General features: G+C 38.9%; 1 protein-coding gene across 9 annotated transcripts in view; it reads left to right on the top strand.

Annotated features, from left to right (window-relative positions):
* The first annotated feature begins 13,633 nt into the window (after positions 1-13,633).
* LOC131217009 (ABC transporter C family member 13) overlaps positions 13,634-18,798 on the top strand; it is an 86,155-nt gene continuing 80,990 nt past the window's right edge. For 5 of the 9 annotated variants that reach the window (XM_058211689.1, XM_058211693.1, XM_058211690.1 and 2 more), the window contains exons 1-2: positions 13,637-13,747; positions 13,905-13,945. In XM_058211689.1, the coding sequence (XP_058067672.1) occupies positions 13,709-13,747; positions 13,905-13,945 (80 nt within the window). In that variant the 5' untranslated portion in view covers positions 13,637-13,708. Of the gene's footprint in view, positions 13,748-13,904; positions 14,552-18,798 lie in introns of all 9 variants that reach the window. The other 4 variants (XM_058211694.1, XM_058211692.1, XR_009157154.1 and 1 more) reach the window with 3 other exon arrangements.

The following is an 18,798-nucleotide window of genomic DNA, read 5'->3' as shown; positions in this document are numbered from 1 at the left end:
ATATTTATATCGTATTCACTACTCAACAACCGAAACGATGGTATATTGCAATCTTCGAGTCGTTGATCATGACATGTATCATTCCTTGAAGGGTCAGGTATATTATAATTATCGAATCATGACATGTATCATTGGTTGAGGAGCCATGAATATTGCAATCGTCAAGTCATTAATCACGACATGTATCATTGCTTGACGGGCCAGGAATGTCGCAATTGTTGAGATATTGATCACGACATATATCATTGCTTGAAGGGCCAGGAACTACGCATATGCGGATTTGTCGATTATGACATGTATTATTGCTTGAAAGCTGTATAACGAGGGACGATATGTTCCAATGTAACGGAGAGTGTGTTCTCCTTGCTTGCATAAGAGGTTCGCCTCACTTTCTCTAAATATACAATGGTATCTGAGTAGGTGGAGTTTACTCAAAGAAGAGCATATATGCGAGGAGATATTTTTGTCTTTAATTGTATGAGGATGGAGTAATCCATGTACTAGCTCACCATCCGCAATCTTTATTTTCAAATCAAATTTACTCAGTGTTGTCTTTGTAATATGATGCATTTTATCTAGGAGCTCCTAGTACGTAATATCATCCCTCACAACAATCCCTTTTGAGTCCCCACCCACGTACAAGAAACTTCCCTTTTCATATACACCCTCCCCATCATAATAGCATATGATGGGCCGACAAGCCATAATCTTCAAATATGGGTTAATGTGTAATAAAAATGGACTGTGTGTTATTATGTTTACAACATAAAGGGTACAAATTGACAAATGTAAATGGTTGAGATTGTAAAATGTGAAGGGTCTAAATTGTTATCTGTTAGGGGTCTAGGTTGTCAAACTATGTGAAGGGTCATGGTTGTCAAATGTTATGAGTTGAGGTTGTCAAACAACGTGAATGGTCATGGTTGCCAAATGATAAGGGTCGAGGTTGTCAAGTTTTCCAGTTGTCAACCTTAACTCTTCACACTTGCCAATCGTGACCCTTACATGCTGATTGTCAACTCCGATTCTTATTGGATGTTAATCTTAACCTTTATTGGATGATAATCTCGACCCTTATTGGATAACATTAGTATTGTTACCACATGGCAACTTCGACCCTTAACACAATGCTAAAACACATCACAGCCTAATCCCTTAAAAAAGATAACACAACCTAGTCCATTAAAAAAAAAAAGACAAAATCAGCAATGACAAGATTTAAAGTTTTATTTACCCTAAAAAAAGACTAAAACTGTAGTTTACTACGATAGTAGGAACACCGGAGAACTGCACGATTGTGATGGTGGAAGTGGTGGATGAAGCCTCAACGAATGGGAGTATTGGGATGAACGGCAGAGAATGCTAGACACACATTAAAGGAGAGAAATGACAAACTTTAAAGAAGAGGGTTTTTAGATAAACGCCGAAAATGCCAGATGCACGCCGAATGAGAGAAATGTTAGAGGGAGAGTAGTCGTAGGTTCCACGATCTTCAGTTTCCCAAGAAAAAAAGATCTGTGCAAAAAGTGAAAAAAAAAGAGGTAATGGTTGGCCCTTTTTAATGGTGTTCGTACACCATCTGTGGAGCTCACTATCACTTATATGTGGAATCCACTCCATCCATTAACCTCGAAATTTCATGGAATGTCATGGTTAGAAAAATAATCAACATCTGTTAGTCATATGGACCACATCACAAGAAAATAATTCGTATTAAACAGACACCATTATAAGTTATTAGGTTTTGTGGGACACACAGAGATCGTGTCAGCAAAAAGTTACCATCTTCCCATATAAACAGAGGACTACAAAGAAAATAAATGGATTGGATTTAGGTTCTAGTGGGCCCAATGAAAAATCTCATCCACATTACTTCCTCGGATTAGATACTGAGTAACTTCTTCTTCACTTAAAATTTGTACAACTATTAATCCAAGGACAAGTGTAACTTTAACCAAAATATTTTTAAAAAACCTGATAGAAGGCTGCATAGGGAATATTTTAAAACTTGTTTTCTCTTAGAGAATTCGGCCGTACTATAGTACAGTTAAAAGTCAACCTCAAGTTAGAAATGTCAGGCCTGCATTGAACCCTACTGACTAGGCCTATCCATCTACTCATCAGTGGGTTAGGCCAGACACATACAATTAGAGTATGTTAAACCTGGCCGATTTACAATTAAATGAGTTGGGTCGCGTAGGATGAGCCGATTTTTAGGTGTCTACAAAACAAGTGCCCCACACGGTAATTCGAACCCATGACATCCACCATCTACCATTGAGCCATGGGTTGGATCCCATCAAGTTAAGGTGACTAGAACCAATTATTTTTAACTCAACCAAGCATACGATAGATCAAGGCCCATTTATTGAAATTGCAACTAGAACCTAAGTATGATTTGGACCGGACATGGGATGTTTCATTAGGTCCAAGCCCACTTGCTAGGAGTTTCAGCAGTGTTTTTGTTAGTGTGACCGTGTCAACATTATTGAGAGCATAGAACAATGCCAACCGTTTAAGATCATTAAAAAATCCGATGGAGTAGCTCTCTCAAGCAATCAATAGCTCGAAAATGGACAGTTGTACAAGGATGACCAACTGTTCAAGTTAAATGTAGAGCCGTGCGTGTCTTATTTAAGCTAAAGTGTAGAAAACCACGCAAGCAAAGCTATGGAGATAGAATTCTTTGCATTCATGGAAAAGAGAAAAAGAAAAAGACCAAAAAAAAAAAAAAAAAAACGGTCGAGAAAAGAGTAAAAGAGAGACTAAAATGATAAAAAGCTACTTTACTTGAAGTAAAAGAAAGAGTTTTTACATTATATTGGGTATATATTAGCCTAGCCTTTTACTATATATCAACTGGAAAAGGTTCTCTCCGGTTGACCTCGTGGGAAGCTTTCTTTCATGAGGTCGAGTTGTGTGGGCCCCACTGTGATGTGTAACGGACATCTATCCCATCAATCAGATACACCCTTCTATGGTGGGTCATGGACCTAAAAATTAGGCTAATCCATGACTAAGGTGGGCCACACCATTGAAAACAGTTGAGAGTGGATATCCACCCATTGAAATCTTCATGATCCTTTATATGGATCACTGAGATGTGATGTAGAAATCCAGCCCATCCATTATGTGTGTCCCACTTGGATGAAGAGTTCCACCAAGTTTCAGCTATGTCTAACACTCAGGGCGCTCCAACAAGTGCTTTTGGATGTTTTAGGCATTATTTCGCACAGTTTTAAATGGTGCTACCCACTTGAGTTACTAATACTACTGATTTTTGAAACATCCGGTGACCTAGAGGGGACCCACAAAATGCACAGTACGGATGTCTGATACACATCACGGTGGAGTCCACACAGCTCCACGTCATGAGAAGCTCCCATGAGGTCGACCATATATATGAGAGGAATGCTCACCGTGGCACTTTCTTACGTGAGCACCCATGCGTACCTTTGTACACATGTTATGGGCACAGAATCTGAACGGTCCACGTGATGCAGCACCTCCTGAAACTTTTTAATACCAATTTTCAGCCTGATCAAAAAAATTTAGTGGGCCATAGCAAAGATAAATTCAAATCAAGGGAGGAAACTAACTCCTTTTTTCATGACCCACCAGAGTTTTGCATATGCCTGAAAGTTGGGCAGGTGAGGTTTCAGGGAGTGCCGAATCATGTGGACCGTTGAGATTCTATGTCCATGACACGTGTGCAAAAGTACACACAGGTGCTCACATAAAAGGTGCGCTGGTGAGTATTCCTAAGTTTTGGATGTGTGTGCGTGCGTGTGTGTGTGTGTGTATATATATATATGCGGAAGAGCTCATGGAAACTTCTCGTGAGGTCGAGCTGTATGGGCCCCACTGTGATGCGTGTCAACCATCTACCCCATTAGTCAGATGCACCATTCCATGGTGGGCCTGGGGCTAAAAAATCAAGTCAATCCGTGACTTTTGTGTGGGCCACACCACATACAAAAGTTTAGGGTTACTCTCCATTAAAACATTCATAATCATTTGTTGGGCCCACTGAGATGTGGTTCACAAATCCAGCCCATCCATTATGTGTGTCCCACTTGGATGAGGGGTCAGACCAAGTTTCAGATGCATCCAAATTTTAGGTTGGCTCCACCAAGTGCTTTTATATGTTTTAGGCATGTCTTCACATGATTTTAGATGGTATGGCCCACCTGAGTTCCGTATATGGCTGATTTTTGAGATATCCCATATATATTTGTTTCAACCAAAACATACTTAATAACTATTAATGAGTCTAATTAAAGCAACACCTTTCAATAATTTTCTATAAATGAATGTCCGTAGGCAGCCTAATTAATGAGCCACTAAGATCCTACGGCTACGAATTTGTTGGGCCCATGGAATACAATGCTTTGTTGCTTTATATGAAAAAAATTAAGGAACAGATAGAAATGACCAACGGTTCCAGTTACACGTAAGTGTATAGCCACCTGATTCGTTGATCACATTCATGTTCAAGCCAGGGAACATACGCAGGTGGGCCCAATCGACGATTTGCCCAGATCTCACAATTACAGTTTGTTGGGCTCGTAGAATACAATGCCACACGTGCACAAAGTGAACGGTTGGATTAGAATGATCAAAAGTTCAAGGTAGATTTAAGAGAATAACCCACTTAATTCATTGGCCACACTTATATTCAAGCCAAAGGCCTTGAATTCACTGGACCCATTGATGAACGGCTAAGATCTTGCAATAGCGTGCAACCTAAATCATAGTCAAATCTCTCAATGTGAAAGTAAATCTTTCTTCGTTCACCATCACACGTTCGTTGTTTAAATGGACCTATATCAGTAAATGCACTAACACTACCCCATGAATAGTTGTACGGTCCGTTAATCCAGACCATTGATTTTGTAAGCCCACCATTGTTGGGCCACGATTAAAAAACGGGCCTGAATTTTAAGCTCGAGTTTAGCCCCTGACCAAGGCATGCCAGGCCCAAAGCACAACGAGCCAGCTCAGCCGATTAAGAAGAGAGACTTTAGAAGAGCTAAGCAAGGTCTAACACCTGAGCTCCACGTGGCCTACCGTGACATCCGTTGCGTCCATCAGGCATGTCCCTCAATGGTATATCTTTGGAACAAAGAAAAATCACGAACCTTAATTTAGATGGGCCACAACAAAGGAAACAATTCAAAAGGAATGCCAACCATAGGTTTGTTGCCTCATAGTGTTTATATTCCATCCAAGTTGTTCATCAGATGAGCCTTAATGGGACGAACGAACACTCAAATTATCAGACCATATCCAAAATTAAAGTGGGCCACACGATGTTAGATGTTTAGTCATGATAGACATTGTTGCCGATGGAGTGGTCCACTTGAGCTGATTTTTACTGTGCTGTTAACATGAGAAGGCTCTCTTAGGGCTTAACATTATTATTAGCTGAACCAAAAATATTATAGATCCAATCATAAGGTGGGCCAATTCATAAGAAATAATATACACCACTCAAAACATCCATATTTTACTGTGGCCCATTTGATGATTTTGATTGACCTGATTTTTTGTTCATACAATCACCAGTGGGATACATATGTTGGATGGCTTGGATGTTGACGCAGGAGAGGACGTGAGGTCGAGCACCGTCTTCCTCAAGAGGATAACTATTTCGAATCCACGAAACCTCTCTGGACTCCTCACAGAGACTTCTCGAATCCACGAGGAAAGAAAGCAGAAAATAGAAATAAATTCTAATAAATTTAAAATTGATTAATGAAAGAGTAAAAACAAGTTCACAACCCTTTAAATAGGGATACCAAGCAATGGGAAAGAAATCAGAATCAAACTACAACTCAAACTCTTAGAATCCGCGACTTACTATAAATAGTAAACTTACTATTTATAGACGGTTATGATGTCTACTAGTGCACAAGGTTTTCGGCCAAAAATAGTAAGTGTCATATTTAGCTTCACCAAACCATTCTCCTAATTATTCTAAGCTCTTTTCGCGTTGGGCGCAACTCCTAAAGCCCGACGGATGAAGAGTTATAATCAAACTAAAACTTATTATTTATAGTAGAAACGAAATTAAAATAGGGAAACGACCATCGATCAAGGGGTTTTCGCAATTTCAGACTGTGCAACCCGGCTTAGCGGGGTTGGTTGGCTAAAGTAGCTCATTCTACCCCAAAATCATATATTTTATGTTAGATAACTCATTCCGGATTGTGAGATACGCCCGATCTAAGGTCCAACGGTCCAGATCACTTCTGTCATCGACCGAGCCTTTTCTGATCCATCTTGGCCTTGAAACTGTCCGCGACCCACTCTACGTCAGATGTCATACATATACCACATACTAAGTGGGTGTGGGCACACAACACGGGTCTCGACTTTCAGTATTCCTTAAAGAAAGATTTCAATGAGGGCATTTTTATAATTTCTTTCCTCAAAAAGCACCTTCTATACCTCCCAATCATCGACCCAGTGTTTGGTAAAATATTCATTCATATATATATGTGTGTGAGAGAGAGAGAGAGAGAGAGAGAGAGAGAGAGAGAGAGATTGTGAACATGAGGAGGCTCTTTTAATAGATGGATTAGACAACACACTTACAACATGTTGGGCATGTGTTGTAATAGATGTTGGTTTTGAGTGGTGCTTTTCAAAAATAAAAGAAAACCAACTAGAGAGAGGGAGAAAAAGTCATTTTGCTCTTATAAAGTGGCTAGTGAGAGTAGTCCCACAACGGATGGATATGAGAACTTTTCTCCTTTACATTAAGCTTCATGGAGGTAGCTTGTGTTAGCTTTTTTGGGTGTGGTATGCCATAGACCACACATGCGCAAACGCTAGCAGCCACATCAGCGCCCGGTGGCTGCCACATGGGCTAGGGCTGTTAGTATTTAACCTCACTTAAGCCGTGATAATAAAAATAAGAAGCAATCCTAACCCTAGTTGCAATTGGTCTATACTCTGTAGATTAAAAAAAATTCTTCTTCTATTTTTCCTTTTATCTTCGAGATCATCTCTGCTCCTCTTACAAAACACACAATTAATCATCAGGCCACTTTGGTGTGGGTGTCAGCCATTGCAGCTTATAGGCAGTTATATCCCAAAGGCACTCACAACAGTGGATCTGGATATGGATTTGGATTGTCTTCTATTTACGAAATATGGCGTGAATTGTTTTTAGGAGAGCGACCTAGTTCGTGCCTCCACTGATTCATTGTTTTGCCCATCTTTTTGCTTTACTGCATATTTCAGGTGTACATGTTCTGAAACCAAAACTCTTTTTAAAGATTATTTCTTTTTAAATTATTTCTCTGAATATTATGGTATGTGAACAACAATAGATGTATATAACATTGCTCTATTACATATGTTACATGTGCGACTATCCATCTTTAAGCATTTCACTTGTGCCATGTGCTAATTTGATAAGTGCTAGTAACCCAAAATTCTTTTTCAAGAATTATTATTATTATTTTGCTAAACAATAATTTTGAAAATAGATCCTAAATTTTTAAGAAATCTTATTGAAAAATAAATAAGGAAAATAATGTTTTACTTCTCATAGGTTCTTGGAATAAGATATTCCAAGAAATGTCGTTTCCTTTCCTATACTTTCATGAATTGTCATTGAGCGTAGAAGAAAATTATATAAAAGGCAAATACTCTAGGACTCTTCAAGCACTAAAGTTACAGTGCTCTTAGTTGCATCTGGACACTTAGATGGTATAATCCATTGATCTAGACTGTTCGTTAAGTCCAACGCACATTTCATTAGCTACCATGCAAACACCACACCAATTTGATAAATACTAACGATGTGATCTATGGCCTTTAAGATGAACGTCTAAGATTGTTTACATAGAAATTGGTCCAATCAACAATTTGATCCATCTATTTGTTAGGGTGTTTTATGGATTGTTTATTATTATAAGGAACCACTTTTGGTAGGCAACCATAACCATTTCATCCATTCTTGGAGAAAGGATGGCTATAGAAAACAAGGTCAAATCAATAATAGATTAGGTTTTCCCATGTTAGAAGGCTAGATAGCTTACACGTGGCAACACCATCATACGAGAGATCAAGGTGAGATCCTTACAGTCGATACAATTGGCATAGGGAGAATTGTGAAAGGCTAAGATGGCCATCGCCATGGGATTCGTGTCGCATAACCAGATTGATAAGAGCAAGCAATCACATTTTACACGTGGCGAAACATGAAAGGCCATAATTGTGTAATGGTCAAAGGAAATGCACGCATGAGCCTAAGCCTGACTTGTTACTCATTTAGTTGGGTCTGAATCTACCTCAAAAGCAGGTTGAGCCAATTGACACATGAGCCAACTCAACCCAACCCATTTACTTAAATAGGCAACAGTTATAGCCTGAGCTTGACCTGCTACCCATTTAGCTGGGTCTAAAACTTCCTCAAAAGCAGGTCAGACCACTTGACCTATAGGCCAACCCAACCCATTTACTTAAATGGGCAACACTTCTGGCCTAAGCCTGTTATGCTATTAATTGAATTGGTCTGAACCTACCTCAAAAGCAGGTCAGCCCAATTGACCCATAGGCTAACCCAACCCATTTACTTAAATATGCAACACTACTACCCTGAACTTGACCTACTATTCATTTAGCTGGGTCTGAACCAACCTCAAAAGCAGGTCAGCCCAATTGACTTCTAGGCCAACCCAACCCATTGCCACCTTTAGCAAATCCTACATGGAAGTCATGGGGTCCACCAAAATAGATATTGGAGGTAATTTTCATTCCGTGAGATACCCTTTCAAATCAAACCCAGTAAAGGTTGGTGGGTCGAATGTTCTCCCACCTAACACATTTTTCACATTGGTGCTAAAAAACAATAGGTTTATGTACAAGTACATATAAAACCGCAATATGGGATCATTTCATCATCTTAATGAGAGAGAGAGAGAGAGAGAGAGAGAGAGAGAGAGAGAGAGAGAGAAGAAGAAGAAGAAGAAAAAGGAATCACGTAGGGATCAATTTGGGAATGCCTTAGGTTGGAACCAAAATATAGAACCAGACCCGATTATTAAACGGGTCGAGATCAGGACTCTCAGGACCCGGTATATTTGCACATACAAAGGTGATTCGGTGAAGGGAGCGGATTAGGTGTTAGCCTGGTATAGGCTTAGTGGGTGTTGCCCTTGTCGTGTGGGGCCACCTTGATGAATTTTTTGTATATCCATGCCGCCCATCTGTTTTATCAGATCATTTGAGGACGTTATTAGAGAAGTTAAGCAGATCCAAATCTCAGGTGGACCACACCACTAGAAAAAAATGACCATTAGAAACATTTTAGGACACGAGTTTTTGATAAGCTGATCTTGTATTTCATCTTCATCCAGATCTTTTGGGCCTACTCAACGGTTTGGATGGAAATAAACATTATGGATCTGCGTTCAATCACAACTGTTTCCTAAGGTGTGGTCCACCTAAGGTTTAGATCTACTTAATTTTTTAGACCGCTTTGGGGCCCACCTTGATGATGTGTTGTATGTCCACGCCGTCCATCCGTTTTTCCAGCCCATTTTAGGACATGGTGCCAAAAATTAAGCGCATCCAAATCCCAAGTGGACCACACCTCAGTAAACAGTGATGATTGAATGACCACCATTAAAAACTTCCGAAGGTCCACAGCAATGCCTACTGTAATGTTTCCTTTTCATCCAACCCGTTGATAGGGACAACCAGAGCTGGATGAAGGTAAAATATAAATATCTGCTTGATCCAAAACTTTTTGGGGCCACAAAAATCTTTTAATGGTCATTCACCACTGTTTCCAATGGTGTCGTCCACGTGAGAATGGGGTCTAATTAAGTTTGGAATCGTGTTCTAAAATGATATGGGAAAACGGATAGATGGCGTGGATATACAAAATATTAATCAAGGTGGGCCCCACATGGTAAGGGTAACACCTCATCCGCTTCCGCCCCAAAGTAAAGGTGGGCGGTCGGAATCTACTGCTTTTCAGAGGACCGCATTTCTGAGGTGGACCGCACGATCGATCGCAAGCAAAGGAATAACCAGAGTCGCTAAGGTTATTCGCGCGAGGATATCTTTATATGGGTGACCAATGGTACATATGACAACATGAAACATGTGTGAAAGATCTGGACCATTCATCAGGTAGGGCCATGGCAGATTACCCTTAACCAAAACTAATCTATGAATTCATCATGTGGATCTAACTAAAAAATGGACTGTTAGTTAAAACTGACCAAACGCCTCCAATCAAGGGATCATAATGGCCGACATGATGGTGGGCCGGAATGAATTTGGACAAGGTACCTGATGAATAAACCAGGTCCCATATACATGTGGAAGCATTGCACGTGTCACGCGAATAGCCTTTTCAATCTCTACACTGATTGTGCGCGTGCGAATCTGCGGAGTTCGACCGGACAAGCGGGAAGAATATTTCGTGCTTATCAGTGTTATGTTTGACAAAGATACGGAGTGCTGCACACATGCTCACAGACGTTTGGTAACTCGCGGGAGTAGCGATAATGTGTAGATCTCGGACCCCCAATCTCAACAAGGCCCACCTTATCCGATTCATCCAACGGGCCACACTGTAAATCGACCATGATGCATGATTCCAACCAAAGGGATGATGTATTCGGGGCCAACATAATATGAACGGTGATGGTTAACAATTGAACAGGCCATCAGTTCAAGTTTCGTGAAGTAAGGTCCATTATTTGGATGGTTGTGATTGCCCAATCAGTATGAAATTTTCACGTGAATAATGGTTCTAGCCGTCGTTGGGAGCGACATGTACGGAAGATGTCTCTCATTACTACACTTCTAAGTCGTCCCATGGACTACTGAAACAATCATCGTTAAAGACTTAAAGTGAAAGGCGCTTTATACGACACTCTGGTACTGTTCTTGATACGCATGCGCTCAGAAAATGTACACGTAGCACAAATTAACTCAAATTAAACGGACTAAAATCGTGGAAGCCACTGTTTCTAAGTTAGATTGCAAAATCAGATTGCTTGATCAATCCTCACATCCGATTCTTAGACGCTGATTGTTGAAATAGGACCGTTGGATATTTGCATTTCAGCTGTCCAATAAAAGTCCACGAATCTGGCACTCAAATGATAGAAATAATCTTAATTTCTGGTTTATGATACATCTAAAATAGGAACCTAACTCGGATAGTTTATCTTGACTTGTATGCTACTTTATGCAATTTCTAAGTTCCTGCGTATAATCCATCACAGTCCGCCAGAGTATTAAACTTTTTCTGATGGAAAAAGGGTATATGTCCCGTCCGATACGTAAGAGGATTGCCAATGACCCGGGCAGCACAGAGATATTCCTGTGCCCAGGGCTTTGTGGAGCCCACGGAGATGTCCTTGACAAATCCACTCCGTCCATCTGTTTTATAAGACCACAATAGATAGAATTATAAAAATCAGGTAGATCCAAAACTCATGTGGGCCATATTATACGAAACAAAAGGGATTGAACGCCTTGGTTGACATAAGTTTCGTATCAGTATGATATTTGTGCCTAGAGATTATCTGAATGGTAATAACCTCATGAACGGTTTGGATGTCATATAAACATCATGGTCAGCTCCAGGAAGGTTTCAACGGTGGAAGTTTCCATTCCTACTGTTTCGTTTGGTGTGGCCCACCTGAGTATTCTTATGTTCCTGATTTTCAGATTACTGTTCTATTGTGATCTTTCAAAACATATGGACGGAGTGGATTTATCATGGACATATCTATTGACCCCACGCAGCCCCGGGCACAAGTTTATCTCCCGGTGACGGGTAATCCGCTTTCTCATTGGATGGGTCGCTATCGAATCATAAAATCCCAACCCGTTTAGTCGGTGGCTCGGAAGCTGATGTTTAAGAAAGGGCTGCCTATTTGCGTGATCATCCATTCAATGTAATATTTACATCTTGGACCATCATACCGCAGCCCTGAGATTTTTATGACTATAAACCTCATATATTTACCCACCTGTTTTTTTGTATGCTCCCAAGTTTTACTTTTCAAGACTAAACTATTTTGTATGGACACTATTTGTAGATGAAAATACCATTGTTTTTATGGTGGCACCGTGGGACTATATCTTGCCGACGGTGGCATTGTTCACTATATGAAAAGAGGCCAAAGGCTGTACCTAAAGACATATGGCTATGAATTATAACTGTAGCAAGGCCGTAGTCATTGGTAACATAGTTATTGCTTCATTAGATTCGTAGCCATTAGTTTTATGAATACAGATATAATTAGATTCGTAGTCATTGCTTCTATAGTGAAAAGTACATACAGTTGTGAATAATTGAGCGAGGCTAATATGAAATTGAGCAAACCTAATATGAAATTTAACTAGCGTCGAAAGAAATTAAGCAAGCTTCACATGAAATTTAACAAGCCTCAAATAAAATGAAGTGAGCTTCACATGAAATTCAATGAGCATTACATGAAATTCAATGAGCCTCAAGTGCAATTGAGCAAGCTTCACATGAAATTCAATGAGCTTCAAATGAAATTGAGTGAGCATAACAAGAAATTCAACGAGCCTCAGATGAAATTAAGCGAGCTTCACATGAAATTGAACAAGCATCACATAAATTTGAGTAAGCTTCGAATGAAATTGAGCAAGCTTCACATGAAATTGAACAAGGATCACATAAAACTGAGTAAGCTTCGAATGGAATTGAGCGAGCTTCATATGATATTCAACAAGCATTGCATGAAATTCAATGACTTTCAATGAAATTAAGCAAGCCTAACATGAAATTAAGTGAGCTTCAAATGATTTGAACGAGTCTAACATGAAATTAAGCGAGGCTAATATGAAATTGAGGTAGCTGCAAATGAAATTGAATGAGTCTAACAGGAAATTGAACAAGGCTAATGTCAAATTGAGCGAGCTTCAAATGAAATTAAGCGAGCCTAACATGAAATTGAATGAGCTTCAAATGAAATTTTATTGCCACCTTGTTAAGGAAACTCCGCTCAATTTCATGTTAGGCTCGCTCAATTATTCATAGTTGTATACACTTTTCACTATAGAAGTAATAGCTACATATGAAAGTAAAGGTATTTTCGTATGCAAATAGTATATTTGTGCAAATTAATTTAATATTATAAAATTTGGGAGCATTCAGAAAAGCCAATAGATAAAAGGTGAGATTTAAGTGATAAAAATCTAAAAATACATAGCGCAAAGCTCTCATACTTTGGTAGATTGTGGTAGATGGTACACTGGCGCTTAAAAGTTGCTTATGTGGCAATGTCTATCCCAACTGTGAGGCCTAATTTAGATGTATCATGAAAAAAAAAAATAATCAAGCTTATGGGAATATCTAGCTATTTATTGGACGGTTAAGAATGAAAAGTATTCAGTGGTCCTATTTTCAACAAACAATCGTCCACCAGATGTTAGTATTATTCAACCAATCTAATTTTGGGACTGGTTGGAGACGGTGGGTACCATAATTTAGTTGGTTTAATTCGAAGTTATGTAAGCCACGTGTACAACTTTTGCACGCCTGCGTATCAAGCTTCATACTCTGCCAGAGTATGAAATAACTCCCCGAATACAAATGCACTTCAAAAACCGTACTCTCCTTCTCCCCTCCCTCTTTGGCGCTCTCTCTCTCTGCTCAGAAAAAAGGAAAAAAAAAAAGAGAGAAGGAAACAAAATGGGATTCTTGAATTTCATCTGCCCTAATTCTCCAACCGTAAGTTTTCATCTTTGATTTTCCATACTTAAAGCAAATGAAAAAACAAGAAAAACAAAAGAAATAGTAAAAAATCTGTTGCAATTAGAGCTATTTTTGAGTAATTCTGAGAAGTTTTGGTGGAAATATTTTGGTAATTAGTTCTTTAATTTTACAGGTTTGGGATGGAAATAGTTTCTCCAAGTGCTTCGAGAACATATATCCTTTTTTTTTTTTTTTTCAGCGAATTCTGTTCTTTCAATGACATAGAGAATGAATCTGTTTTTTTTTTTTTTGAGAGAAACTTTGATACTCTGGCAGAGTGGGATCGATGATACGCAGGCACTAAGAAATTACTTAATCATTCAAATTAAGCTGTCCAAATTGTGGGTCCCAGTTTGTGTGTACTATGAAGCAAAAATTAAGATTATTTGATTATCTGACTATCGGATAGGTGGACAGATATTCGATGTTTAAAATGAAAAAAAAAAATCAAATGGTATTATTTTAATAACAAGTGTCAACTAAGAAGAGGCCGGGATTGTTCGACCAATCTGATTTTGCATATGTGACTTAATTAGAGTGGGTTCCACAATTTAGTTGGTCTGTATAATTCTGAGTACCTAATTATCAGGCGACTTACACTTCCAGAGTATCAAATGAGTGCCCTTCTAATTTAATTTCTTTTTTAATTTTCTCCCCAAGGAAATATGTAATGGACAGTAAGTTACAATCCATTCAAGATTGTCATGCCACCGTGTCACATGTGTACAGCATCTAAGTTGTTCAAAAGGTGGGCAGACACATAACAGACTCAAATTCTAGGCACGTATTCATAAGGAATTGAGTGATATGAAATTAAGTTTTTAATTTAATTTAATTTAATTTTAATGCTTGTACAGTTTTGAGTTGCAAATACTTTATTCCTGTAAATTGTTTACATCCTGTCATGTTTGGCTTGAAGTGGTAAAATGTTTATAGGTAAACAATTCTGTGTTTGGCTGGCTGACTTGTAGAGTGTTTACAAGCGAGAAAGTGGGCATTCACACAGACAGAGCTTGGAGTGGTGAATCCCACCAAAATCTTCAAAATCAGATAAAGTGCTTGATATACGATATGGCATTGGGTTGAGCCCATCTTGATAAAGCCTTGGGTCGATCCTTAAGCTAAATCAAGCATCAATTGGGCCACAAAAGTGGGCCCAAATGATTTTTTAAATGGCCTGATTTTTTTTTTATTTTTTGGGAAAAATGGAGGGAGGGAGTAACCCTCTATTTAAAAGGAATTCAGATCTGTTGCATGTTAGCTTGTAAACTCTTTAACTGTAATATAAAACTCTCCTTCATTGTGGGAAAGAAAAGCAGAGCAAAAGTTGTCAACTGTTTACAACATGGAAACTGTTTACACCCCTTTTCTCCCTTCCAAACTCCAGTTGTAAATAGTTTACATGTAAACTAAATCTTTACAATTTAAGGATTTTACAGCATCCAAATGACTGCTAAGCCTGTATTTTGATCACATCCGCGAGGGATGTTTTGGGGACAGACTCAGGAAGCATAGGGTCTTTTCTAGTCCAAAGGGCCACATACCAGTTGTAGCATTCGTGAATGGGCTTGTCCTAGTGTATAATGGGAGAGTTCATACTGATGAAAAAAATGAGACTGTTCATGATCCTGATGAACTCTCTTAGTCTTATTTGTTTGCTGATATAATTTGTTGTAATGATCCTATTAGAGGATTATCTCTGAAATCAGGGATTAAGGATATTCACAACATTATCCTTGCCCTATCTCAACCAACCTTTGAATTTGTAATTCAAATTGTAAATGTGCATTTGTACATCTACATATACTATCTTCTAGTGCTAGGGATCTACTTCTTGTCATTCTCAATGCCTAATTCACTTGATTCAATTAGATAACTCAACTAGAATCGAAGTCATATCGTATCCAGCCGTATAATAGAGCAGTTAATTCATAATTCACAAACCAAAAGAGAATTGAACTTCAATTGATTCAGTTCCCATATGAAGCACCAAGTTATTGATCGCAAGAAATTTAAAGTATCTATTGTGCCCTTAGTTTATGATTGATCAATGAATTTTACGAATCAATCCATTGCAAAGGAGATAAGCAAGCAATCTTAGCCTTCCTAAGCATCCAAAGTGCTTGGAGTCTACATTGGATTAAAGTAAAAAACCAAAGCTTTATTTAAACCAAAATCAATGAATTGTTCATCATTCAAACCAAATAACTTGAATCGAAGTAAACTAAAACATTAAAAATAACTACAAGCTTCACCTCTTAGCCCTAACTATGAGATTTAGCCAACCATTGTCATAATTGTACTAAACTCAAACAAAAACATGAAAAACAACTTAGAACCGAAAGATTGAAGAAGAAGAATGGCTCCGTAGAAGCTCTGCAACCTCTTGCTCTCTCTTCTATGCCTTAATTTGTATTTAAAAATAACATAAATCACCCCTTTAAATAGGAAAATTTCGTATCGACTTTTCATCGTCTTGAATTTCTGCACCTTTGTTACGCTTCGGTTACATCGAAGGGGTCTTTTGGTTGCAGTCAAATTTCCTCAAAATACCTCTAAACTCTGTCTCCCTCAGGTCACACCGAACCTTCCTTTGGTGGGACCAAACATCACTTTGGTCGTACGAAGCTCGAGCCGAATTAAGTTTGAAAATCACAGTTTCTTGCTGGACTGTTTTTGACACCTTTGGTCAGACCGAACCAACCTTAGGTGAGACCGAACAATCTATTATTTCTATTATTCGACTATGTGATATTTCAGACTATTCTCCATCTTTAGTGCTTGGTATTCTTAGATCTTTGGCACTTGAATTTTTCAATATTGTCCTCCATAGATTCAATCATTCACTTAGTCATTTTTCGAGCTTTAAATCATTACTTTAATCATCCTTTTCATCTTAGCTCTTCAAATCACCTTACATAGCAAAACACATGTAATTAGATCAATTTAGCACACCTATGCTTATAAAACTAATGCACAATTAGGGAAAATATGCAATATTTCACACTCAACAAGGCCGCACACCAGAACAAATCCTCTAAAGACACTACAACGATTCCAACACATTATATAAGTTTCTCTTACCAGAAAAGTTTAGCCATTTCTCTCCTTTTCAATCACAACAGATGTGTGGGCCCCACATGAGAATTGTTAATCATTGATTGGGAGAGAATCCTCCCATATGCCCCCTCAAGTGAATGGTCTTGTGAGTAACATGAGCTTGTCTTGGAGAAATTGAAAACGAGTGATGCTACGCTTCGGTGAAGACATAGGTGATTTGATAATGGCTGAATACATATCAAACGTCAAGTTCTTTTCAAGATACTTTTTTACCCAATAGAGTGGTAGTCAATCTTGACATGTTGGTTCTTGCATGGAAGGCAGGGTTTGTAATCATGTATGTGATGCTAACATTGTAACACCACACAAGAGGTGGATCATGAGCATACACACCATGATCACATAATAGCAATTGAAATTTGTATCCAAGACAATTTAGCGGTAGTATTTGTCAAGCCTTGATATTCTGACTCAGCACTAGATTGAGCCACTGTAACTTGTTTCTTGGAGCCTAGGAGTTTAAATTAGTCCCCAAATAAATGTAATAGCCACTAGTGCATTGTCTATCATTAGAGCATTCTCCGCAGTCAACATCTGAGAAGGCAGTTAGGTGAAGATTGAGGGAACGACAAAGGTGAAGCCCAAACAAGATGGTGACTTAGGATAGCATAGGATCTACTTCACAATAGACCAAATTTTCAGACGTTGGCCCATGCATAAATTTGCAGATTTGATGTATTAAAAAGGTGATGTCTAGCTTAGTGAGTGGGAGATACAGTAAGGCCCCATCGATGCTCTTATATTCAATTGTGTCATATAGAGGCTCCCCTGAATACTTGGAAAGCTGAGCACAAGAGCTAATGGGCATATTATAGGGTTTTGAGCCATCCATCTTTGCTCTCTCTCTCTCTCTCTCTCTCTCTCTCTCTCTCTCTCTCTACACATGCACCCCACACCCACCCTGCACTCATGCCGTAGTGGGATTTCACCACCTATGGGTACTTGAACCTCAGACCTCATGTTGAAACTCCTGGGAGTCTACCATCGAGGCAAGGATAAGGACCTGCCATCCATCTTTGCTCATTTTAGAATATTTGTGTTATACTTGTCTTGAGATAAATTAACCCCATCGGTGGTCAAGTCTTTGATGGCAAATTGTGATTGAGTTTGGTAAGAAGAGTCTCAATATCATATTGATCATTGTTTCTTAAGACTTTGTCATCGACATAAATGAGAATAATTAGTATGGAAGCACCCATGTGTTGAATAAAATGCTAAGCATCGGCCTTAGAGCCAATGAACCCAAGCTCCAATAGATAATGCCTAAACCTCTCAAACCATGCTTGTGGGCTCGTTTAAGCCCATAAAGAGCCTTGTGGAGCTTGCAAACATGATATGGAAAGCGAAGATCATAAAAACAAGGTTGCTTCATTCACACCTCTTGTAGTTATGCCATGTAAAAATGCATTTTGAACATCTAGTTGTTTAATAAGCCAATTTTTAAATAATACAAGTGAGAGAACCATTTGGATTGTGGCGGGCTTCATAACTGTGCAGAAAAGGTCTCACTAGAATCTATGCTAGCTAGCTTAGCGAACCCTTCAGCAACAAGTTGGGCTTTATAGTGGCCAACAGATCTATCAGCCTGTCAATTGAACTTGAACACCCACTTGCAGCCAAAAATATTCATGTTGGGCATGGGTGGAACCAAGGACCACCTCTTATTTTTAAGGCATCAGATTCCTCAACCATTACAATATGCCAATTTAGGTCCTTATTTGCTTGAGTGAAGCAAGATGGTTCAGTATTATCATTGAAGATTCATCAGGGTGCCGGGTGGAGGAGAGCACACATGATTTATGAAAACCAGACCTGGACCATGTAGTCATTGCCTGGGTAGATTCAGAAGACCAGGAATTTTGTGGTTGTTCAAGGTAGTTCAGCAAGGACATCAAGACCAAGTGGAG

Source organism: Magnolia sinica, chromosome 10 (assembly GCF_029962835.1).
Source record: "Magnolia sinica isolate HGM2019 chromosome 10, MsV1, whole genome shotgun sequence".
In the NCBI taxonomy this organism is placed as follows: domain Eukaryota; kingdom Viridiplantae; phylum Streptophyta; class Magnoliopsida; order Magnoliales; family Magnoliaceae; genus Magnolia; species Magnolia sinica.
Note: the sequence above shows the minus strand (reverse complement) of the source record. Positions and strands in the feature narration are given on the sequence as shown.